General features: G+C 42.0%; 1 protein-coding gene across 1 annotated transcript in view; it reads right to left on the bottom strand.

Annotated features, from left to right (window-relative positions):
* Positions 1-24959, bottom strand: part of LOC141100756 (uncharacterized) — a 41062-nt gene that overhangs the window by 7162 nt on the left and 8941 nt on the right. Inside the window, exons 2-5 of the mRNA XM_073589440.1 lie at positions 22998-23132; positions 17578-21564; positions 17295-17489; positions 13744-13842 (exon numbers count right to left, since the gene is read on the bottom strand). Coding sequence (XP_073445541.1) covers positions 13744-13842; positions 17295-17489; positions 17578-21564; positions 22998-23132 — 4416 coding nt within the window. The remainder of the gene's footprint in view (positions 1-13743; positions 13843-17294; positions 17490-17577; positions 21565-22997; positions 23133-24959) is intronic.

The following is a 24959-nucleotide window of genomic DNA, read 5'->3' as shown; positions in this document are numbered from 1 at the left end:
TCAGCATCGCCATGGCAACCATTATGGCATCATAATGAGGGGCGGGGCTTGACACGCACACACTGTTTCCCCATTATGTAGATAGGGGCATTATGACATCATAATGAGGGGCGGGGCTTGACACGCACACACTTTTTCCCCATTATGTAGATGGGGCAAAATTGTTTGGTGAATTGGAACGCGCGGGGTTAAAATTTCGCCTCGCAACATAGCTTAGGACGCTCTCGGGATCCAGACGTGTGACTGTGCCAAATTTTGTGGCTGTAGCTGCGACGGTGCGGATGCCTATCCCGGACATACACACACACATACATACATACACACTTTGAGCTTTATAAATTAGATATGATGCTCAAAAATGAGCTAATAATAGTATCTAATGTGACACAAATTAAATGCCCACAATGCCCAAGTACAAGTTATAATGAAGCCCAGTTTATGTTCAATAAAGAGGTATTGCTGAATGCTAAATATAACACCTGAATGCCAGTATGCGGCTATTAATTACAAGACTCCAAAATAAGACTATAATTACCAAAGAATTCCAGTGTATGGTAACACATGGAAACACTAAATAGAATAAAGACTCGTTGGAAACTAATATAGAGCCCACAATCTAGCCAGTAACACAGGTAAGTAGTGGAATATATTTACTGCTAATATAAGTAGATGCTCGTGGCATCGCCTCACCCCAACGCGCGTTTCGCCGCCAGCTTCTTCCTTGTTCACTGAAGGGGTTAACTAGTAGAACAGTTTTATAGAGCGGGTCGTTACGGACGCAGCAATACCAAATATGTGTACTTTTATTATTTTTTTTTAATTTGCATAAATAAATATATTTATTGGTAAAATATTATTTTAACCTTTATTTGGGGATTTTTAAAAAAAAACATTTTTACACCTTATAATTTTTTTTTAAACTTTATTACATTGTCCCAGGATGGGACATTACTATATTATATCAGATCGCTGATCTGACACTGCACTGCAGAATATCAGATCAGGATCTGACAGGCAGGGAAAGAGACATGCCGGCGCTCACAAGCCACCTTCCCTGCAGGATCCGGAAGGCCCCAGTGGCCATCTTGGTGCCAGGGGTCTCCAGGGAGACCACCAGAACAATGCGATAACATCACGTTGTTCTGGTGGGAGCGCGCACGGAGCCCTCTCTCTGCGCAATGCTTCTCTATGCCGCTGTCACTACTGACAGAGGTGTCAGAGGGGTTACATGCCCACGATCAGTGATAGCATCGATCATGGGCATTGCTGTGGGGTGTCAGCTGTCACATACAGGTACTAGTCTGATTGCCGTATGTGGAGTCGGGAAGGAATTTTTTTCCCCAATGTGGAGCTTACTGTTTGCCACATGGGGTTTTTTTTTCCTCTGGATCAACATGTTAGGGCAAGGTATGATAGGATATGGGTTGAACTAGATGGACTTAAAGTCTTCCTCCAACCTTAATAACTATGTTACTATGTTTTATTTTTTAATTTTAGCCTTTTGTGCTCAATCCTGTACAGGGAAATTCACACCAGTCAATGCTCGCAAAAATTCTAATTTTCAACAAAAAAAGAAAAAAGATGGGAAATAAGTAATCATGGAAGCAAAGGCTTATTTATAAGGCTGTGAAAAAAAAACAATTTTTGGCAGCAATAAAATACCTAAAAATATTAAAGGCCTAAAGAAAGCCTCAAAAATATGATATTTAGGGTGGCAGGGAAAGTTTTAGACGTTGATATTCTTCCACCATCTTATGGGTTTTTTTTCAGTATAATTTTGAGGGGAATTTTATCGTTGACGTAACAGTTAACTCTACTAATTGATTTTGTAGCCTCTTTGAAGGGTCTCAGTAATAAACATCCCTTATCAGCTGCCAAAAGCAGATCTCAAAGTACCACAGTTACAATTTCTCTGCTGCATGATATAATCAATCACCAACATATGATGTTTCTATGGACACTCCAACATATGATGCTTGTATGTACGCTCCAACATATGCAAACACATGGGCCATGCACACAGTGAACAAGTCTGTAGGACAATATTCACACCACCAAAAGACTGAAAAACAGAAAAACAAAATAAAACGTGTAAAAATATTCTGTTGTAAAAAAGTAACAATAAACAGCAAATGCTAGTAAAATCTTGTAAAAACAAGAAACCAATTGTTTTTCCGTGTTTCAGTGTTTTGGTGGTGTGAACATTGTCCTACAGACTTGTTCACTGTGTGCATGGCCCATGTGTTTGCATTTAATTGGTTTCTTGTTTTTACAAGATTAGGAAGGTTTCCACCCCTCCCTTGTGGGCCATGCACATATAAGCCATTCTCTGCATTGTGTCCACATCGGCCATCACCTGTCTGAATCCTGCTCATATAGGTACTATACACATGATCAGGTTTTTAAATACATCAATTAATGACTGCGCTGACACGGGTTACCTTGACGTTTGGTAGAGCAGCTTAGTATACATCTTTTGCAAAAAACATATCAACCAAATACCCTGTTTTTTATCGTCTTTTTATTAGCACTTGCTGTTTAATATTACTTTTTTACAAGAGAGTATTTGTACACGTTTTATTGTGTTTTTCTGTGTTTCACGCTCCAACATATGCAGCATTAAATTCCATCACATTGCAACATTGCAAATTAGGCTGTGCTCTGTCACACCACTCTGTCTCTGCAAATCCTGGAGGCTGTTTTTCTCCATGCAAGAACAGTTAAAATGATCATATACTCTTCTGACCACAAGAAATACCTTGTTCAAGCTCGAATATTTGTTTCAAACACGGTGCACGATCAAACTAAAGACTTGTGTCATGCAGGGAGCATGTGCTATTTTGACTAAACTTTGTTGTCCATTTGGTCAATGTTAATGAAGATACATCACTGTGTAGGCTTGATCCATGTTAGCCAGATGTTTTCAGTTGGATTGCCTCCATCCAGTGGTGGGATTCAAATTTTTAACAACAGGTTCTGTGTTTGTGTGTAGGAAAGCCACACCCATTTTTAAGCCACACCCATTTTTTTAAGCCACACCCATTTACACGCACCTTTTCCTCAAACATATACAAGTAGGGGCGCAGTCAAACAGTTAAAAAAAAATAATAAATTGGAATGAGATCAGAACAGTGCACAGGTCCCGAAAAGGCAGCACAGGTCCCCAATAGGCAGCACAGGTCCCTAACAGACAGCATAGGTCCCTAATAGGCAGCATTGTTCCCAAATAGGCAGCACAGGTCCCCAATAGGCAGGCACTGGTCCCCAATAGGCAGGCACTGGTCCCCAATAGGCAGCATTGTTCCCTATAGGCAGCACAGATCCCCAAAAGGCAGCACAGGTCCCCAAAAGGCAGCACAGGTCCCCAATAGGCAGCACAGGTCCCCAATAGGCAGCATTGTTCCCTAGAGGCAGCACAGGTCCCCAATAGGCAGCACAGGTCCCCAATAGGCAGCACACGTCACCATTAGGCAGCACACGTCCCCAATAGGCAGCACAGGTCACCAATATGCAGCACACATCCCCATTAGGCAGCACAGGTCCCCAATATGCAGCACACATCCCCATTAGGCAGCACACATCCCCATTAGGCAGCACACATCCCCAATAGGCAGCACAGGACCCCATTAGACAGCACAGGTCCCCATTAGGCAGAACAGGTCCCCAATATGCAGCACATGTCCCCAATATGCAGCACACGTCCCCATTAGGCAGCACACATCCCCATTAGGCAGCACAGGTCCCCAATATGCAGCACACGTCCCCATTAGGCAGCACACGTCCCCATTAGGCAGCACATGTCCCCATTAGGCAGCACATGTCCCCAATATGCAGCACATGTCACCAATATGCAGCACAGGTCCCCAATATGCAGCACAGGTCCCCAATATGCAGCACATGTCCCCAATATGCAGCACAGGTCCCCAATATGCAGCACAGGTCCCCAATATGCAGCACACGTCCCCATTAGGCAGCACACGTCCCCATTAGGCAGCACATGTCCCCAATATGCAGCACAGGTCCCCAATATGCAGCACATGTCCCCAATATGCAGCACAGGTCCCCAATATGCAGCACATGTCCCCATTAGGCAGCACACATCCCCTTTAGGCAGCACATGTCCCCATTAGGCAGCACATGTCCCCAATATGCAGCACATGTCCCCAATATGCAGCACATGTCCCCATTAGGCAGCACACATCCCCATTAGGCAGCACACGTCCCCAATATGCAGCACACGTCCCCATTAGGCAGGACAGGTCCCCATTAGGCAGGACAGGTCCCCAATATGCAGCCAGCACATGTCCCCATTAGGCAGCACAGCAGGTCCCCATTAGGCAGCAGCAGCACATACTGACCTGACACAGCAGCACCGGTGTGACCAGTCCAGGATGATGAAGATGGCAGGCCGGGCCCGGGGTGACTAGGAAGGCAGGCCGCAGACCACGCGCAGCTCACACTGGGTAGCGGCGCACGGTTCGTCCTGGTTAGTATCAGTGCGCGGGGGCCGCTGGGGTCCGGCGGGGTGTGCTCAGTCCCTGCGGCTGGCCAGCTGCACGTATCAGTGCGCGGTATCCGGCGCGGCGGGTGGGACTAGGAAGCAGAGCAAGAGTCCTCCTCTACTCCTGCTCCTTGTCGGCTGCTGCAGGAACATCAAAGTACCGGATCGCGGCTGTGAATCTCCCCGGTTCGGGGAACCGGCTGCTTTTTTAACAACCGGTTCCACCGAACCGGGGACAACCCGCTGAATCCCACTCTGTGACTAATCTACTCCTTACACACCATAGTAGCACTGGTATCAGTGCACTTACATATCCTTGAGGTACATATTGCACATTTTGTTTTATCATTATTTAGACTCCATGGGTGAAAATCCTAATTTAAATGTAGAATTCTGATTATCCCTTGAAAAATATTTTTTTGCATACCATACCCTTGGTTTGATGTACCTCTGTCCTATATCTCCAATTTTTAATATTGTATATATTTATTCTTTCTCTTTATGTACAAATGAAAATTATTATAACATATTTATGGCTCCATGCTCCTTAGGTCTTTATAGTTTTTTTCAAGGTAACAGCAGGGTTGTTTAGCGTGACTCCCCTAGTTGTGATCTTTGACAAATGATGGCAGCAGTGGCATCTGCGTGATATCCCCAGTGTTGTCATGTGACAATTGGTGGCAGCGTGATTGGTGATCTCTCCAGTGTCAAAGGTAGCGAGGTAGGGGCATCTTTCGCTGCAATTACAACTGAAAGTCTTTTGGGGTTTGTCTCCTCTAGTTTTCTTCTAAAATTTTTGCTATATAATATATATATTGACAGGGTCACTGATACAGTGCATATTAGCATCTGTGATGTAAAACCAAAATAGTTTTCCTCCAGCACACTATGTGTTGAGAGGGTTAAGTGATGTTATGGGCTGGTTTTAGTGGACCTCCAAAGAGAGGGTGGGAGGGGGTCCACCGTATCTCCACCTGCAGAATCCTGATAGAACCTGTGTGATGTTAAGATCATGTGATCTAAAAATTGGCAATAACACTGGTGCCCTAAGTGACAGAGGTTGCACCCAAAGCAAGGATATTAAGCTGCAGGCAAACTTAGGATTCTGTGTGTAAAATCCTGAGGAAGGGGAACCGTGTATTCCCCGAAAAGCACTGGTTGCTCTTTTGGCCTCTCGCGCACTCCGTAATATAGCGACGTCACACGCCGGTCAGCCTCTGTCAGCCATCTTTTTTCCTGCCATGCAACCAGAGATGCCATTGGTCGGGGCTGCCCTGTCTCTGCGTGGTTGGTCCATGACTCCCGGAGCTTTGTATCCCCTCCTGGCACCAATACATCGGCACCTGCAGCAACAGCCAGGGTCTCCACGACAAGAAGTTGGAACGAAGCAACAGCAGGTTAGATTATCAGCTACTATAGCTGTATACTAATAGCCATTGGAGCTGTATAGTATTATAGCTATCTGGAAGTGCCACACTATTTCTCATCTATTGCACATATTAGCCTCCTTCCAGCGCAAGGGCAATTTTTTTTTTTTTTTTTTTTTTATTAGCTGGGATGTGAAGTTTTTTAAGTGCATGTTTTCTAAGGCTACTACTAGCGTTTGGAGGCGCAGCGCAGGGCCGCCGCTAAGCTCTGCCCCCGGCCGTGCCTCCTCCGGTCAGCTCCTCCTATGATCGCATGGCACTGCATGTGATCAGCGTACCCTGTATTTAGCGTTGGGTATGCTGGCCATGTGCTGGTGGTGTTATATAATTCATATTCTCTGAAAAAGGCCAAGAAAGCAAAAATTCTGCCAGGGTATGTAAACTTTTGAGCACAACTGTATATGTTTCCATTCAAATATGGTTCACTAAGGTCAAAAAAAAATAGTTCTCATAGGATTTATCTATCAGTGCAAACTGAGCGACAATATAAAGGCAAACAAAGTAACAATATATGACACAATTCCATGCACAGCACAATTGTCACCTCTGGATTCTAAGGCTGTGTTCACAAGTATTATTACCAATGTGGGGTTTTTTTTGCTAAAATTCCGACTGAGACCTGTCTGAAAAAGTGCTCAATAAATGTTAATAAACATTAAAAGTAATGAACATATGCACTGTAAAGTCAAAACAACTTGCTGTGCATATGTTCCATCTTCTTTATGTTTTGTTATAGCTTCAGGCTTTGGTAGCCACAAAGCAGCTAAAAGAAGTGATCTGACCATTCTTCAGGCAACTTCTGCTTTGAAGCCGCCATTATTTAATATTCAAAATATAATGAGAAAAGATATCAGCGGCAAAACTGATGCAAATTCTATGAAAATCCGCATTTTTTGGACTATAAGACACACTTTTTCCACTGAAAATGTGGAGAAAAAAGGGGGGGGTGTTATAGTCCGGATGTACCTGCTCTAGCAGTGGTGGGGAGGTAGGGGAGCAGCAGTGGCAGAGCAGCGGGTCAGAGGAGGCAGGAGCCGGTATCTGCAGCTAACTCCTGTGCCCTCTGCTAAAGAGAAATGAATATTCACTGCTTTTTACGCCCATGGGCATGGAGAGCAGCGAATATTTATTTCTTTTTAATAGCAGACACGCTGTTTGCCACAGCAGCTGGCTTTCTGCAGCTGCCAAACGTTGCACGTGTGCCCACTGCTTAAGGCAATGAATATTCACGGCTCTCCACTCCCATAGGTGTGGAATTCCGTGAATATTCATTCACTTTAGTAACAGCACGCGTGAAAGACCAGCAGCTACAGAAAGCTGGTGGCGGCTAACAATGTGCTCACAGTGGTCTTCTCTTCCATCCTACCAGTGGATGGCCATGGAACAAGGAGGTGGAATAAGATTCCACTGGCTACGTCGATGGTGCCGTCAGCAAAGATTTGGATTTCTGGATCACGGAGTGAATTACTTATATGATGGACTACTTGCTAGAGATGGGGTGCACCTTACGAAGACTGGAAAGCATGTATTTGGAAGTCGCCTTGCTACACTTGTAAGGAGAGCTTTAAACTAGAACAACATGGGAAGGGAAGCAAAAGACCAGAAAAAGCCATACACCTGACAAATGCTATTGAGAACTCTGCTATTAGAAGTGGAAAGGAAGAACAAAGACGAAAGAATCTAATTAATAAAAATATTGGAGAAAGAGAAACCAATCACAAACTAAAATGTTTCTATACTAATGCACAAAGCATGGGCAACAAACAAGGAGAATTGGAACTACTAACACAGGAAAATAAATATGATGTCATTGGAATCACTGAAACTTGGTGGGACAATACACATGATTGGAATACAAGACTAGAAGGATACAACTTATTTGCAAGAAACAGACTTGATAAACGAGGAGGAGGTGTCGCATTGTATGTTAGAAACGCGTATATCTGCACAGAGATTGAAGCTTCAGAGACTGGGAGTTCTGTGGAAACTGTTTGGGTAAGAATACAAGGACAGAACAATGGAAAGGACACCATTGTAGGCATTTACTACAGGCCGCCTGTGCAAGCTGAAGATATGGATGAACTCTTTATGCATCAAATGGCCAAGTTCACCAAAAAATATGACATAGTTGTCATGGGAGATTTCAACTATCCAGACATTTGTTGGGAATCTCTCTCAGGCAAAACTAACATGTCAAGGAAATGCTTATCCTCTCTTGCTGACAACTTTATCTTCCAAAAGGTAGGGGAGAAAACAAGGGGAACTGCTACCTTGGATCTAATCCTTATAAACAGGGAGGAAATGGTTGAGGAGGTAAAAGTGGCTGGGACCCTAGGAGGTAGCGACCATGCTATTTTAGAATTTTGGATAACTAGAGGAGGAAGACCTGTGAAGACTCAGACGTCAAGGTTAGATTTCAGAAAGGCAGATTTTAAGGGATTCAGAAAGAGAATTGGAGGGATCCAATGGCTGGATATCTTAAAGACAAAAATGTCCAGGAAGGATGGGAAATCTTGAAAAATGAAATTCTCAAAGCACAGTTGTTAACAATTCCGAAAAGAGGGAAGAATAGGAAGCATTTAAGGAAACCAGGATGGATGAACTTAACTTAACTTAAGCACATGCTAAAAAGGAAGAAAAAAATGTTTATAAAATGGAAAGAGGGAGGCATATCTAAAGAAGAATATAATGCTGTCTGCAGAACCTACAGGGCACAGATCAGATTATCTAAAGCTGAAAATGAATTGAGGCTTGCAAGAGATGTCAAAAGCAATAATAAAGGATTTTGGGGATATGTCAAAAGTAAAAGAAAAGTCAAAGATGCTATAGGATTTTTACAGGATGAAAATGATGAAATGATAAGACAGGATGTTGAGAAGGCTGAACTTTTAAATTCCTATTTTGCATCTGTTTTCTCTCAGAAAGGAAATGTAACATCAACTGTTCTTCACTGTCCTATTAAGGGAATAGAAGAATCCAGGATATCTATAAACAGAAAGATAGTGAGGAAACACTTAGCTAGCCTAAATGAATTCAAGTCTCCAGATCCAGATGAATTACACCCCAGAGTACTGAAGGAGATAGCAGAAGAAATTTTTGAACCCCTCTCCATAATCTTTGAAAATTCTTGGAGAACAGGAGAAGTGCCAGAAGACTGGAGAAGAGCAAATGTTGTTCCTATCTTCAAAAAGGGGAAGAAGGTGGACCCAGGCAACTATAGGCCGGTGAGTCTGACTTCTATACCAGGAAAGATCTTTGAACAAATTATTAAACAACATGTATGTCAGTACCTGGATAAGAATGAAGTGATTAAACAGAGTCAGCATGGGTTTGTAACTAATAAGTCATGTCAGACTAACTTAATTTCCTTCTATGATGGAATCACTGATTGGGTGGATCAAGGAAATGCTGTAGATATAGTATATCTTGACTTCAGCAAAGCATTTGACAAAGTCTCTCATACAATCCTTATAGAAAAAATGACTAAGGCTGGTTTCACATTTGCGTTTTTTTTCGCAGTAATTTAGCGCTAAATAGCGCATGCGTTTTTTTTTCCTATACTTTGCATGGGATGCGCTTATGTGCGCATACACATGCGTTTGTACGCGTTTTACCGCGCATGCGTTTTTTTGCGGTATGCGCTCGGGCGCACAAAATGCAACTTGTTGCATTTTTTGTGCGTCCGATTTGCCTCAAAAAAACGCATGCGCGTGCAATGCGTTTTTTTACAGCAAGACACCCATTATAAGTCTATGGTGAGCATATGTGCGCATTGGCATGCTTATGTATGCGTTTTTTTGCACATGCGTTTTTTTTTTTTACCATTAGTTTAGACAATGGAATTTAGGGGTTTGGGTAAAGTTAGGGTTAGTTAAGGGGGTTTAGGGTTAGGGTCAGGGTTAGGGTTAGGGTCAGGGTTAGGGTTAAGTATGGTTTGGTTAAGGGTTAGGGTCAGGGTTAGGGTTAGGGTTAAGGTTAGTTAGGGTTTAGTATGGTTTGGTTAAGGGTTAGGGTCAGGGTTAGGGTTAAGTATGGTTTGGTTAAGGGTTAGGGTTAGGGTTAGGGTTAGGGTCAGGGTTAGGGTTAAGGTTAGTTAGGGTTTGGGTTAGGGTTAAGTATGGTTTGGTTAAGGGTTAGGGTCAGGGTTAGGGTTAGGGTTAGGGTTAGGGTCAGGGTTAGGGTTAAGTATGGTTTGGTTGAGGGTTAGGGTCAGGGTTAGGGTTAAGTATGGTTTGGTTAAGGGTTAGGGTCAGGGTCAGGGTTAGGGTTAGGGTTAGGGTTAGGGTCAGGGTTAGGGTTAAGTAGGGTTAGGGTTAGGGTCAGGGTCAGGGTTAGGGTTAGGGTTAGGGTTAGGGTCAGGGTTAGGGTCAAGTATGGTTTGGTTAAGGGTTAGGGTTAGGGTTAGGGTCAGGGTTAAGGTTAGTTAGGGTTTGGGTTAGGGTTAAGTATGGTTTGGTTAAGGGTTAGGGTCAGGGTTAGGGTTAAGTATGGTTTGGTTGAGGGTTAGGGTCAGGGTTAGGGTTAAGTATGGTTTGGTTAAGGGTTAGGGTCAGGGTTAGGGTTAGGGTTAGGGTTAGGGTCAGGGTTAGGGTCAGGGTTAGGGTCAGGGTTAGGGTTAAGTAGGGTTAGGGTTAGGGTTAGGGTCAGGGTTAGGGTCAGGGTCAGGGTTAGGGTTAGGGTTAGGGTCAGGGTTAGGGTCAAGTATGGTTTGGTTAAGGGTTAGGGTTAGGGTTAGGGTTAGGGTCAGGGTTAAGGTTAGTTAGGGTTTGGGTTAGGGTTAAGTATGGTTTGGTTAAGGGTTAGGGTCAGGGTTAGGGTTAAGTATGGTTTGGTTAAGGGTTAGGGTTAGGGTTAGGGTTAGGGTCAGGGTTAGGGTTAGGGTTAAGGTTAGTTAGGGTTTGGGTTAGGGTTAAGTATGGTTTGGTTAAGGGTTAGGGTCAGGGTTAGGGTTAGGGTTAGGGTTAGGGTCAGGGTTAGGTTTAGTAAAGTCATGGTTTGGGTTAGTGTGAGGGGCCACCTAATGTTGGAAAAAAACGCAAACGCGGTAAAAACGCACTAAAAACGCATACAAACGCATAAAAACGCTGCGTTTTTTTCATGCATGCTCATAAAAATGCTTGAAAAAAACGCAGCAGTTGTATGCTTTTGTATGCGTTTTTCAATGCGTTTTTTTGCGGGAAAAACGCGCTGCAAAAAAAAGCAAGTGTGAAACAGGCCTAAGTATGGAATGGACAAGGCAACTGTTAGGTGGATTCATAACTGGCTTAGTGATTGGACCCAAAGAGTGGTGGTAAATGGCTGCACATCCAGTTGGAAGAATGTCTCAAGTGGGGTACCACAGGGCTCTGTCCTGGGCCCTGTATTGTTCAACATCTTTATCAACGATTTAGATGAAGGAATTGAGGGTAAACTGATTAAATTTGCTGATGACACAAAGCTAGGAGGGATAGCTAATACTAGAGAAGAGAGAGAGAGGATTCAAAAAGATATAAATAAACTGGAGAAGTGGGCAGCAACTAACAGAATGGTTTTTAACAGGGAGAAATGCAAAGTACTACATCTGGGCAATAAAAATGAAAAAAGCATATACAGAATGGGAGGAATAGGGCTAAGTAACAGCACATGTGAAAAAGACTTGGGTATACTAATAGATCACAGACTGAATATGAGTCAACAGTGTGATGCAGCAGCAAAAAAGGCAAATGCAATTCTAGGATGTATTAACAGAAGCATACAGTCTAGATCACGTGAAGTCATTATTTCCCTTTACTCCTCTTTGGTCAGACCTCATCTGGAATATTGTGTCCAGTTTTGGGCACCACATTTTAAAAAAGACATCAACAAACTGGAGCAAGTTCAGAAAGGAGCGACCAGAATGGTGACCGGTCTGCAAACCCTGTCTTATGAGGAAAGGTTGCAGGATTTGGGAATGTTTAGTTTGCAAAAGAGAAGACTGAGAGGAGACTTAATAGCTGTCTACAAATATCTAAAGGGCTGTCACATTGTAGAAGGATCAACTTTATTCTCACTTGCACAAGGAAAGACTAGAAGCAATGGGATGAAACTGAATGGGAGGAGACACAGATTAGATATTAGAAAAAACTTTTTGACAGTTAGAGTGATCAATGAGTGGAACAGGCTGCCACGAGAAGTGGTGAGTTCTCCTTCAATGGAAGTCTTCAAACAGAGGCTGGACAGACATCTGACTGGGATGATTTAGCGAATCCTGCTTTGAGCAGGGGATTGTACCAGATGGCCCAGGAGGTCCCTTCCAACTCTACGATTCTATGATTCTATTAAAGAGCAATGAATACTCACTGCTCTCCACACACATAGTCCCAGCGAGGATAGCAGTGAGTATTCCGGCAGCTGTGCTCTGCTTCTAAGCAGTGCATGACGTCCCTGCCATGCGCTGCTTACAAGCATAAATCAGCTGCTAGCATCGGAACAAGACGCTGCAAAGGAGCGCAGGGAAGGTAATTATAAATGTCTATTTTTTTAAGGTTTTTCTGATGGGGCCATGCATACCAGGATGGAGATGGGGGCCAATCATAGCAGGGTATGGATGGGGCCATGCATACCAGGACGGAGATGGGGTCCCTACATTCCTGGCTAGGGATGAGGGGGACATGCATACCTGGATGGGGATGAGCGGGCCATGCATACCAGGATCGAGGTGAAGGGTCCGGGCATACCAGGATGGGGATGATTGGGCCTTGCATACCAGGATGGAAATGAGGGGGCATTGCGTACCAGGATAGGGATGAGGGGACCATGTATGCCAGGATAGGGATGAGGCAACCATGCATACCAGGATAGGGATGAGCGGGCCATGCACACCAGGATGGGGATGAGTGGGCCATGCATACCAAGATAGGGATGGGGGGTCATGTATACCAGGATAGGGATGAGAGGCCATGCATACCAGGGTGGGGGATATTAAGTACAGAATTGATCACATTTTTTGCTTCAATTTTTTTTTTCTAATTTCCCCCTCTAAAACCTAGGTGTGTCTTATGGTCCGTTGTGTCTTACAGTCCAAAAAATACGGTACCTCAAAGAAGACGCTTTTTGAACATACCCTGAACATGCAGTGATTTTACTACATTTTTGAAAAATTGCAGCAAAAAATGCATCAGTAAGGCTAGTTTCACACTTGCTTTTTTTTTGCAGCGTGTTTTTTTGCGCAAAAAAATGCACGGAAAAATGCATACAAACGCTGCGTTTTTTTCAAGCATTTTTATGCGCATTCAAGAAAAAAACACAGCGTTTTTATGCGTTTTTAGTGCGTTTGCATTTTTTTCAACATTGTTTGTCTTCACCCAAAAAAGGATTTGGGGTAGGGTTAGGGTTTATGGTTAGTAGGGTTATGGGTAGGGTTAGGGTTAGTAGGGTTAGGGTTAGTAAGGTTAGGGTTAGTAGGACTAGGGTTATGGTTTAGGGTTAGTAGTCAATATAGTAAAGCTCATCCCTAATGTTGACTTAAAAAATGCATGCTTAAAAAAACACATACGTGCGCATGCCAACGCGCACGTATGCGCACCCATAGACTGTAATGTTAATTTTTTGGCAAAAACGTGCGCATACGTGTGCATGCGTTTTTTTTAAGCAGTCAGGCTGACCAAAAAATGCAACATGTAGCGTCTGGACTTTATGGACGCACACCTTAAAAAAACGCAGCACACGAAAAAAGCGCACGTATGCGCACCCATGTTAAATATAGGGAGAAAAAACGCATGCGCAAAAAAGCAGCGCAAAAAAACGCAAATGTGAAACCAGCCTAATTGACATTTTTAAGTTCTACAGTAGTCATACCTGCTGTTCCAAATGGAAGATATGTAAAAGGAGAGTTCTCATTGGCTCCCGATGAGCTTGGAGTTACAGATCCTTTACTTATACTTGGGACAACCGATCCTGTGGGAGGTAAAGCGGACTCATATTAATGGACTCTTACAGGAAAATATAATGTTATATTTGCTGGAAAACACAAGTAGGCTCAGTTATTGTATTGTTGATGGTAGAGAAAAATACAGAAAAATTACTTGTACATAAACTGAGAGACTGTAACTTACTCATAAATATGAGAAAAAGCCAAATTATACAATTTACGGTAATCAGGAAAGATTTTGCGTTTTATATTCAGCAATGGACAGGAAAGATAGGTGCTTGTCAATGAATGATGGATACCAAACATAGAACAAGTTCTATACTTAAAGGGGATATAATGCTACATACATACTGTACACAGAGTTAAAAAAACACAGATGTTACATACAGTATATATACATAAAAGCATATTAAGTGAGGCCAAACGTACATGGTGCAGGTTGAATCAGATCTAATACCCATTTGCAAAAAAAAATGTTTGAAAACTATCATGGTGTCCTTCAAATAATACAGGAGTCCATACCAGGTGCTCACCACTGCCCATAACCCTGACATGAGGTTGGATCATATTGCAACACAGAATGCAAGAAAACCTTCTTGAAGAGTTATTACAGTTTCAACAAATAAGGTTTACTACTTTATAATGGAAAGTTTTGCAATTTTCTAATATAATCTTGTATCAATTTCTCACCTTTTTTGAGATCACAGATTTTAGTGGTCAATGATTAGGAGTAGGACCCTCCATTGTTCAATTCAAGAGAATGAGGATCTGTCCCGGTCATGTGATGAACATACTAGTGTATGGCTTGTTATAGCTAAGCTGGGTTCACATAGCGATTGGCCCTACATTCAGTTTTTCCACAAAACGGGATTCAGGCTTATGTGCCAACGGGGTCATTGGTAATAACGATAAAGACGGAATCACTCTGTGCTCTGTCGTGCTGTATCGACCTATTAGAGGTGGCAGCAAGACATAAATGATGCATGACAGAGCACACAGTGACTCTGTCTACATCATTATAGTCAATGGCTCCCATTTTGCAGTAGCATCTATTGCCGATAGATGATACTGGACAAGTGCTGCTGGTGGTGCCATTTTGATACAGCAAAAAATGTTTTCCTCTAGCATAATGGCACCAGTGAAGTAGCATCTATCACATTCTGATAGATGCTACTGAGCTAGTGCCAGGGTCATTTTGCCAGAGAAAAAAATTGGATCCATCAAAATGGCACCGGCGACTCCTGAGCGGTAGCATCTATCGCCGATAGATGATACTAGACAGGTTCCATTGGTGGCGCCATTTTGATGCAGCAAAAAAAAAATTTCCTCTAGCAAAATGGCACCGGCGAAGTAGCATCTATCACATTCCGATAGCTGCTACTGTGCAGGCGCCACTGGCACCATCTTGATGGAGCCAAACTTTTTTTCTCTGTAGCCAAATGGCTCTGGTGGTGACAACTGCGCAGTAGCATCTATCAGAATGGAAAATAGGGGGCAGGTCAGTGAGAGATCAGTGACCTGTCAGCATGTCAGCAGTCTGCATTATGACTACCTAATCAGAGCACCACATGAAGACCCCCCCACAGGCCGCCCAAGAGAACGAGCATATCATTAACTCAAAACTGAAAATAAAGATTAAAAAGCAACCACGAGACAGATTTCAATAGATCAGCCAACCCTGTGTTTGGTAATTGACTACAACGTCATATGGCTAATTGAGCCAGTACAGCTCTGGTCTTGTGCCTGTCTGAACTGAAGAGGAGGTACAGAGACCTGCTAGGAACCAGGCAGAGGAAGTGGCTGGGACTGGAAACGTATTACTTATGTTATTATTTTACAGTATTCTTATTTTCTTCCAAATAAGTGTATTACAGTTGTGGCCAAACGTATTGACACCCCTGCAATTCTGTCAGATAATACTCAGTTTCTTCCTGAAAATGATTGCAAACACAAATTCTTTGGTATTATTATCTTCATTTAATTTGTCTTAAATGAAAAAACACAAAAAGAATTGTCCTAAAGCCAAATTAGATATAATTCCACACCAAACATAAAAAAGAGGGTGGACAAAAGTATTGGCACTGTTCGAAAAATCATGTGATGCTTCTCTAATTTGTGTAAATAACAGCACCTGTAACTTACCTGTGGCACCTAACAGGTGTTGGCAATAACTAAATCACACTTGCAGCCAGTTGACATGGATTAAAGTTGACTCAACCTCTGTCCTGTGTCCTTGTGTGTACCACATTGAGCATGGAGAAAAGAAAGAAGACCAAAGAACTGTCTGAGGACTTGAGAAACCAAATTGTGAGGAAGCATGAGCAATCTCAAGGCTACAAGTCCATCTCCAAAGACCAGAATGTTCCTGTGTCTACCGTGCGCAGTGTCATCAAGAAGTTTAAAGCCCATGGCACTGTGGCTAACCTCCCTAGATGTGGATGGAAAAGAAAAATTGACAAGAGATTTCAACGCAAGATTGTGCGATGTTGGATAAAGAACCTCGACTGACATCCAAACAAGTTCAAGCTGCCCTGCAGTCCGAGGGTACAACAGTGTCAACCCGTACTATCCGTCGGCGTCTGAATGAAAAGGGACTGTGTGGTAGGAGACTCAGGAAGACCCCACTTCTTACCCCAAGACATAAAAAAGCCAGGCTGGAGTTTGCCAAAACTTACCTGAAAAAGCCTAAAACGTTTTGGAAGCATGTTCTCTGGTCAGATAAGACAAAAGTAGAGCTTTTTGGGCCTCTGGCACTGGACTGCTTGACCATGTGCATGGCATTATGAAGTCTGAAGACTACCAACAAATTTTGCAGCATAATGTAGGGCCCAGTGTGAGAAAGCTGGGTCTCCCTCAGAGGTCATGGGTCTTCCAGCAGGACAATGACCCAAAACACACTTCAAAAAGCACTAGAAAATGGTTTGAGAGAAAGCACTGGAGACTTCTAAGGTGGCCAGCAATGAGTCCAGACCTGAATCCCATAGAACACCTGTGGAGAGATCTAAAAATGGCAGTTTGGAGAAGGCACCCTTCAAATATCAGGGACCTGGAGCAGTTTGCCAAAGAAGAATGGTCTAAAATTCCAGCAGAGCATTGTAAGAAACTCATTGATGGTTACCGGAAGTGGTTGGTCGCAGTTATTTTGGCTAAAGGTTGTGCAATCAAGTATTAGGCTGAGAGTGCCAATACTTTTGTCTGGCCCATTTTTGGAGGTTTGTGTGAAATGATCAATGTTTTGCTTTTTACTTCATTCTCTTTTGTGTTTTTTCATTTAAGACAAATTAAATGAAGATAATAATAACAAAGAATTTGTGTTTGCAATCATTTTCAGGAAGAAACTGAGTATTATCTGACAGAATTGCAGGGGTGTCAATACTTTTGGCCACAACTGTATATGTGAGGCTTTTAATTGTAAATTTTGCTATGTTTCAGAATGTGCAATGTATTATTTCTTCTATTAAACATATTAGTCACTTACCTTGATTGCTTTGGGATAATGGAGGGAGAAATGAAGTTTTTGTGCCATTTTCCATAGGACTAATAGACGTATTGGTAGATCTACTTGTAGTCATTGGTGAGAGTCCAATGGGTAATGCAGGTGCAACTTGTAGAGGGTCGGCTGACTTATTCTGTGGCATCAGTGGGTCAGCTGCAATCCGTTGCAAAGTTGTAGCTATTGTAAAAACACAGTTTATTCCAGTTGTACCCTATCCCCAATGGTTATTTTCTTTTTTCTCTGTGGCCATATAGGTGCTACTTACCTGCTGTAGAAGATGATCCACCTTGGGGCAATAAATAGCTTGTGTTCAATGTAGTCATGTTCACCATGGAAGTAGAAGGCCGGATAGAACTATTAGAGACAACGCCAGCTAAGATTGACTGGGTTGGCATTACACTTGTTGAATTGGTTGCTTCTATAGCTAATGCTGGCAAGCTTTTTGTAGAATTAGTTGCGATACCTGATACTGACATGCTAAAAGTGAAAACAGGGGATTTCGTTGTTTGCATCGACTCATTTATTTTAGAATTGCCAATAGTATTAGATGTCACTGCTGTTGTATTGTCAACCAATGGTCCACTACTTGGCCTAAGAGACATTGTTGCATTAAACACAAGCACATTAGAAGATACAATAGGACTAGATGATGACCTGGGACCTGTTATTGGCATTGCAGATAAACTACTAATATTAGTGATTGCGGGTGTGGGCTGGATGCTGCTTAGATTAGATACCCCAGATACCGTAATTCCTGAGCTTGCATTTGCAGTGATTTTTATAGGATTACTGGAAATATCAGGTGTTTTCCCCAATGTGGGTGAAGTTTGCATATTACTGGCTGTGTTATTTGCATACAATGCAGAAGAGCTGGTCACAGATACCGTAGAGGTCATCAGATTACTTGTCGCATTTGGCAGGATTCCAGGTACGGAGGTAGCACTAGAGAGCACTGTAAAAGCAGTTGTATTACTTTTGGTTACACTCGGAATGAGAGTGTTTGAAGTATTTCCAGCAGAAGTTTTACCAGTACTTATTTCTGTTATTCCTATGGGAGTTTTGGAATTGAATCCCGATGTAGTAACACCGCTACCATTAAGAATCAGATTAGTGGCTGGTCCAATAGTGACTGGTAGAAGTTCAATTGTTTTAGCAGATGAAGTTATGTTGATATTGGTTGTTCTAAGGTTACTTGCGATAGTAGAATTGGTATCAGAAACTGATTTCGTAGTGAATGGATTGGTAACTGCACTGGTTTGCAGTGTACTGGTTGGACTGGTGGTGTTTGTTCTTATCACACTAATATTAGAGTAAACTGCAGAAGTTATAATGGAGAGCATTGGTAGCACAGTTCTATTATTCACAGATGGAACATTGGTGGTAAAGTTAACAACTATACTAGAAGCTGTGGTCCCCACGCTTGCGTTTGATAGTCTATTGCTGGTGATTTCACTACTGATGGGTGTTGTTTGTACATTTGACGTAATACTAGATATCGAGACATTGCTGCTCAATACTGGCAATTCAGCTGGTCTACTATATGAAGTTACATTGATATTGGCTGTTCTAAGGTTACTTGCGATAGTAGAATTGGTATCAGAAACTGATTTCGTAGTGAATGGATTGGAAGCTGCACTGGTTTGCAGTGTACTGGTTGGACTGGTGGTATTTGTTCTTACCACACTAATATTAGAGGATGCTGCAGAAGTTATAATGGGGAGCATTGGTAGCACAGTTCTATTATTCACAAATGGAACATTGGTGGTGAAGTTAACAATTATGCTAGAAGTTGTGGTCCCCACACTTGCGTTTGATAGTCTATTGCTGGTGATTTCACTACTCATGGGTGTTGTTCGTACATTTGATGTAATACTAGATATCGAGACGTTGCTGCTCAATACTGGCCATTCAGCTGGTCTACTATATGAAGTTACATTGATATTGGCTGTTCTAAGGTTACTTACGATAGTAGAACTGGTATCAGAAACTGATTTTGTAGTGAACTGATTGGAAGCTGCACTGGTTTGCAGTGTACTGGTTGGACTGGTGGTATTTGTTCTTACTACACTAATATTAGAGGATGCTGCAGAAGTTATAATGGGGAGCATTGGTAGCACAGTTCTATTATTCACAGATGGAACATTGGTGGTGAAGTTAACAATTATGCTAGAAGTTGTGGTCCCCACACTTGCGTTTGATAGTCTATTGCTGGTGATTTCACTACTCATGGGTGTTCTTCGTACATTTGACGTAATACTAGATATCGAGACGTTGCTGCTCAATACTGGCCATTCAGCTGGTCTACTATATGAAGTTACATTGATATTGGCTGTTCTAAGGTTACTTACGATAGTAGAACTGGTATCAGAAACTGATTTTGTAGTGAACTGATTGGAAGCTGCACTGGTTTGCAGTGTACTGGTTGGACTGGTGGTATTTGTTCTTACTACACTAATATTAGAGGATGCTGCAGAAGTTATAATGGGGAGCATTGGTAGCACAGTTCTATTATTCACAGATGGAACATTGGTGGTGAAGTTAACAATTATGCTAGAAGTTGTGGTCCCCACACTTGCGTTTGATAGTCTATTGCTGGTGATTTCACTACTCATGGGTGTTGTTCGTACATTTGATGTAATACTAGATATCGAGACGTTGCTGCTCAGTACTGGCAATTCAGTTGTTCTAGTAGAAGAAGTTACATTGTTATCGGTTGTTTTAAGGTTACTTGTGGTAGTAGAATTGGTATCAGAAACTGATTTTGTAGTGAATGGATTGGAAGCTGCACTGGTTTGCAGTGTACTGGTTGGACTGGTGGTATTTGTTCTTACCACACTAATATTAGAGGATGCTGCAGAAGTTATAATGGAGAGCATTGGCAGTACAGTTGTATTATTCACAGATGAAACATTGCTGGTGAAGTTAACAACTATGCTAGAAGCTGTGGTCCCCACGCTTGCGTTTGATGGTCTGTTACTGGTGATTTCACTACTGATGGGTGTTGTTCGTACATTTGACGTAATACTAGATGTCAAGACAATGCTGCTTAGTACTGGCAATTGAGTTGTTCTACTCAAACTAAAAGATGTTACTGGGTTATTTATATTATATCCAGAAGTAGATGAAGACACATTGCTGGATAGTCCAGTGACAGATGCAGTGGATATGGAAATGCTGGAAGCATTTGGAGTGGTCTGTACAATGGTTCTCAATGTAGTGGTGGCAGTAATGGTTGATTGGACACTGTCATTGGTGATAGAAATTGCACCTGAAGTTGAAACGCCATTAAATTTGCTGGTGGTTGTGCCATTGCTAGAAGAAGTTATAATACTGGAGCTTGAGACTATGCCATTAGTGGATAACAACAGCCCATTTGCTCTGGTAGTGATAAAAGCCGTTGTAAGGTTGCCACCACTGTTAGAACTAGTAGCAGATGTTGATATGGTGGTTGGTAGGTTCAGTGAGCTAAATGCTTGCATTGTGATGGACAAATTATTCATGGTGTTAATAGAGGATGTAGGAACTAATGTTGTCTTTAAGGTGGCAGCACTATTCATTGATGGAGTATTGCTGGTTGTATTGGAGAGCACACCAGATAGTAAAATGCTGGATGATGCTCTCATAGTGGTGGTGGAATTTATGGCTATGCCAAGAGTTGAGATTATGCTGCTCAACTGAGGTGGTTGAGTTGTTCCTGTAAGGTTAACGGGTGTTGTAATATTACTGCCATTGCTAGTATTATTACTAGATGCTGATATTATGCTGCTTGATACAGTTACCTTTGCTGATTGTGTTGTGGTAATTGTATTGCTTGTGGTGCCACTGATGATATTAGACGTTTTTACTGTTGCATTGCTAGCTGTTGACAATACACTTGTTCTCAAGGTTGTGGAAGGACTGACGCTCAGTAAAAAATTGCTAGTGTTATTAGGAATTAAACTGACAGCTGATAAACTAGTGTCTGATGTTGGCAGACCAGTACTACTGGTAGTAGAGGTTGTGATGGCCACAGAAGACGTCTGACTGCTGCTTGTAGATGATGATTGAGGTGCTGTAGTGGTTGTTCTTTGTGGGGTAGATTGGGCACTTGGTGTGCTGGCATTTGGGGTTATGGTAAAGGACACTGTTGGTGGCACAGTTTGTGTCGATAGATTTGGTTGTCTAGTTGTTACATTTTGTATTGAAGTTGACAAAGTGCTGCTCCGTGTTGAAATGGTGGTTGTAGTAGTAGTAGTTGTTGTTGAAGAAACCACTGCAAAAATAGTATGCTCATTATATATTCATAATATTGAACAACATATCTCATAAAAATATGTTTATATACGTGTGTGTGTGTATATATATATATATATATATATATATATATATATATATATATATATATATATATATATATATATATATGTATGTGCCCTGTGTATGCAGCCACCTCACCATGCCTGGATTATGCACATTGGGGTCCTACTAGTGAGGCCCACATGTATAATCATTTTAAATGTACAAGATGAAATACCCCTATAACAAGCAAATTTTTGGTTTGGAGTTCCCAATCAAAAGTTTTAAAGAATGGTTAAGAGAAACTGCTTAATATTATGCAAAGAATATGAGATGTCTGTCCCTAAAGAAATCCTATCTCTCATTTATTAGGCCTTCCTTAGACCATTGTGACATCCAGTGGAGTAATAGAGGTAGTGCTATAGTAAAGTTATTAGAGATAAATAACTTCTTCTAAGTAAATTGTATACACATATGCACATGTATATACACTATTTATGTGTGTGTATATAAATATATATATATTTATTACATGTACATAATTATAAATTACTGAAAATATTTTTACCGACAGCTAGAAATTGTAGTCTAATTATTATTTTATTAGACATTAAAACATGTATCCTAGATCTTTCCTTAGTTGAAGGGGTTTTTGACTACTGGAAAACCCCATGCTTAATGAATTCAATGCCTCTTAGAGAATAAAAGCAATGTTCATTCGCCTCCTGCATTGGCGCTTTTCCATCAATGTGGGCTGTTCAAGCAGGTAATCTAATATTATTATGTTACCTGATCGCGGCAGCTGCAGCTTGAAAGGGGGCTTCACACATAGCGATATCGCTAGCAATATCGCTAAAGCGTCACCGATTTTGTGACGTAATATTTGCATGTACAGTAGCTGAACTGTGGGACCCCAGAGACAATGCTACTGGTGGGCCTTTGCCAATTTGCCCAGTCTGATACTGCTCAACCCCTTTAATAGTATTTTTTTAAATATGCAATCCATATCTGAATGACTGTATATTTACAACAGTCTAAATATACTATGCTAATATAATATACTAAATATATAGTCTGTCAGAATGGCTGTATATAGTAACCTTTCTTTGTGAAAGTTTAAGCTCAGTCTCTGCCCACTTAATCTGATAGCACCTCCTCTCTTCTACTGCTGAAATCTCACACTGTTCAGTACAAGCTGCACTTGGACTCGTGAGCTCTCTCTCTCTAGCCAGACTCATAAAAGGCTTCTCTTAACAACAAAATGAGACAATCTTTACGACATGCATTTTACAAGTTGAGCTGAAAAAATAATAATAATTATCCCATACAACAAACAGTGTGAAGAGGAAAAGACTGAATTGCCAGTTTGTGAACTGTGAGCAAAGATTGTTAATGCAAGCTCTCTGTTACCTTCACTACATGCGGTTCCGAAATCCGGACAGCAGTCTTTGTTTGCAAAACAATACTCATCGCAGTAGCAGTCTACTCTCCTGCAGGCACTGTTCACTCCTTTACAGCATATCGCAGGGCTTGAAGTGCACTGTCCTATACAGAAAACAGAAATGTCACATAATTAGTTATCTGTTAATAGTCAATTAAAGGATAGCTTTCAGTAGGAGTGCTGTTTTCCCTGAGAATCTGCCTCCAGTGCTTAATATAAATCAAAGGAGACGCTACCAGTGTAAGGCTGGTTTCACACTAGCGTTTGATCGCGCAGTGCATCGAGCGCTATCGGGCGCACGCGCAATGTTCCCCTATCTTTAACATGGTGGTCGCAGGGTCTTGCGAATGTACGCGCTCATCAGCGTTTAGCCTGCGCTGCGCATTTTACAGGTGTGCGCACAGACGCGCCGTACGCTACATGTTGCATTTTTTGTTCCACCGACATCGTTAAAAAAATTGCACGCGCACGTGTGCACGCAAAAATAGCATTACAGTCTATGTGGTCGCTGACGAGCGCTTGGCAGTGCGCACGTCAGCGCCTTGTGCGCGCACGCGATTTGAGTAAACAATATCTAGACACTTGTCTTAAAACTCCCCCTAAATAAGCAACATTGTTTGGGAGGAGTGTAGATAAAAGAAGGTGTCTTCAGGGACAATTACTCTACAGACAGCCTTGCAGAGAGACCAGACAAGAGCCTAGAAGAGCCTTTACAAGTGTGGATTCAAGCTTCAGGAGCCAAAATGTGAGTATTCTTCAACATAATGTCTGTGTGTCCTGTACAATTTTATAATGTACTAATGTATTTTTTGCTTTCATTTCAGCATGTCTTCTTCTGGATCGGTGTATTCGCCATCTCGGCAAGAACTGGCCCAAGCTGATCGTGAGGTGAGGATCTTGCTGCCTTTGGGTAAGTATATCTGCCTCTATAAATGTGTTTTAATTTTTTCTTTCTTTACAGACATCAGACACAGGCACTGAAGGTGAAGTGCGGCAGCGGTCTGAGCGGCAGCGGTCTGAGCGGGAGCAGTCTGAGCGGGAGCAGTGTAGTCAAGTCGTGTCGAGGAGACGCAATGTTAGTATATATTTTTTTTCTGTCTTTATTTATCTTGCTTTTTCTCTGTTTCTTTTTGTATCTGTTTCATTTTCCAAAATTCAAAACATTATAATATTATTTTTTCTAGGTTCCACAACAGGATGACGAAGAAGTAGTGTACATCGACAACGAGCACCTGATCCGCCTCGTTGAGGAGCGTATCCCATTTTGGGACAGCCGTGACCAGCAGTACAAAGACACAGTGGTGACCCGGCAGCTCTGGAATGAGGTGGCCACAGCGATGATGGATGGCTGGGACAGCGCTTCTCCAAGTTCAAAAAGGGCGTTCAGTAAGTATAAAGATGCTCTGTGATACTGCATTGATTTTTGGACCTGATGGTGCTGATGTGTTTTTTGCAAGATATATTCTTGCATTAAACACATCAATGCCTTGTGGAATACATAGATTGTTTTTGTCTTCAACTGCTGCATTGTTTTATGGTCCTGATGGTGCTGGTGTTTTTTGGCAAGATATATTCTTGCATTAAAAACACCAATGCCATGTGGAAAACAGTGATTGATTTTTTACTTCAACTGCTGCATTGCTGTATGGTCTTGATGGTGCTGATGTGTTTTTTGCAAGATATATTCTTGCATTAAACACATCAATGCCTTGTGGAATACATAGATTGATTTTTGTCTTCAACTGCTGCATTGCTTTATGGTCCTGATGGTGCTGGTGTTTTTTTGGCAAGATAGATTCTTGCATTGAAAACACCAATGCCATGTGGAAAACAGTGATTGATTTTTGTCTTCTGCTGTCATGATCCGGTTTTCACTCTTGCTCCGGATGATACTGTTGTTTTTGCTGGTACATATATTCTAGCAGGAAACA

This window comes from Dendrobates tinctorius, unplaced genomic scaffold (genome assembly GCF_039654945.1).
Source record: "Dendrobates tinctorius isolate UK_male_01 unplaced genomic scaffold, ASM3965494v1 ptg000107l, whole genome shotgun sequence".
NCBI classification, from domain to species: Eukaryota; Metazoa; Chordata; class Amphibia; order Anura; family Dendrobatidae; genus Dendrobates; species Dendrobates tinctorius.
The sequence above is the reverse complement of the archived record's forward strand: the minus strand, read 5'-3'. Positions and strand labels throughout refer to the sequence as shown.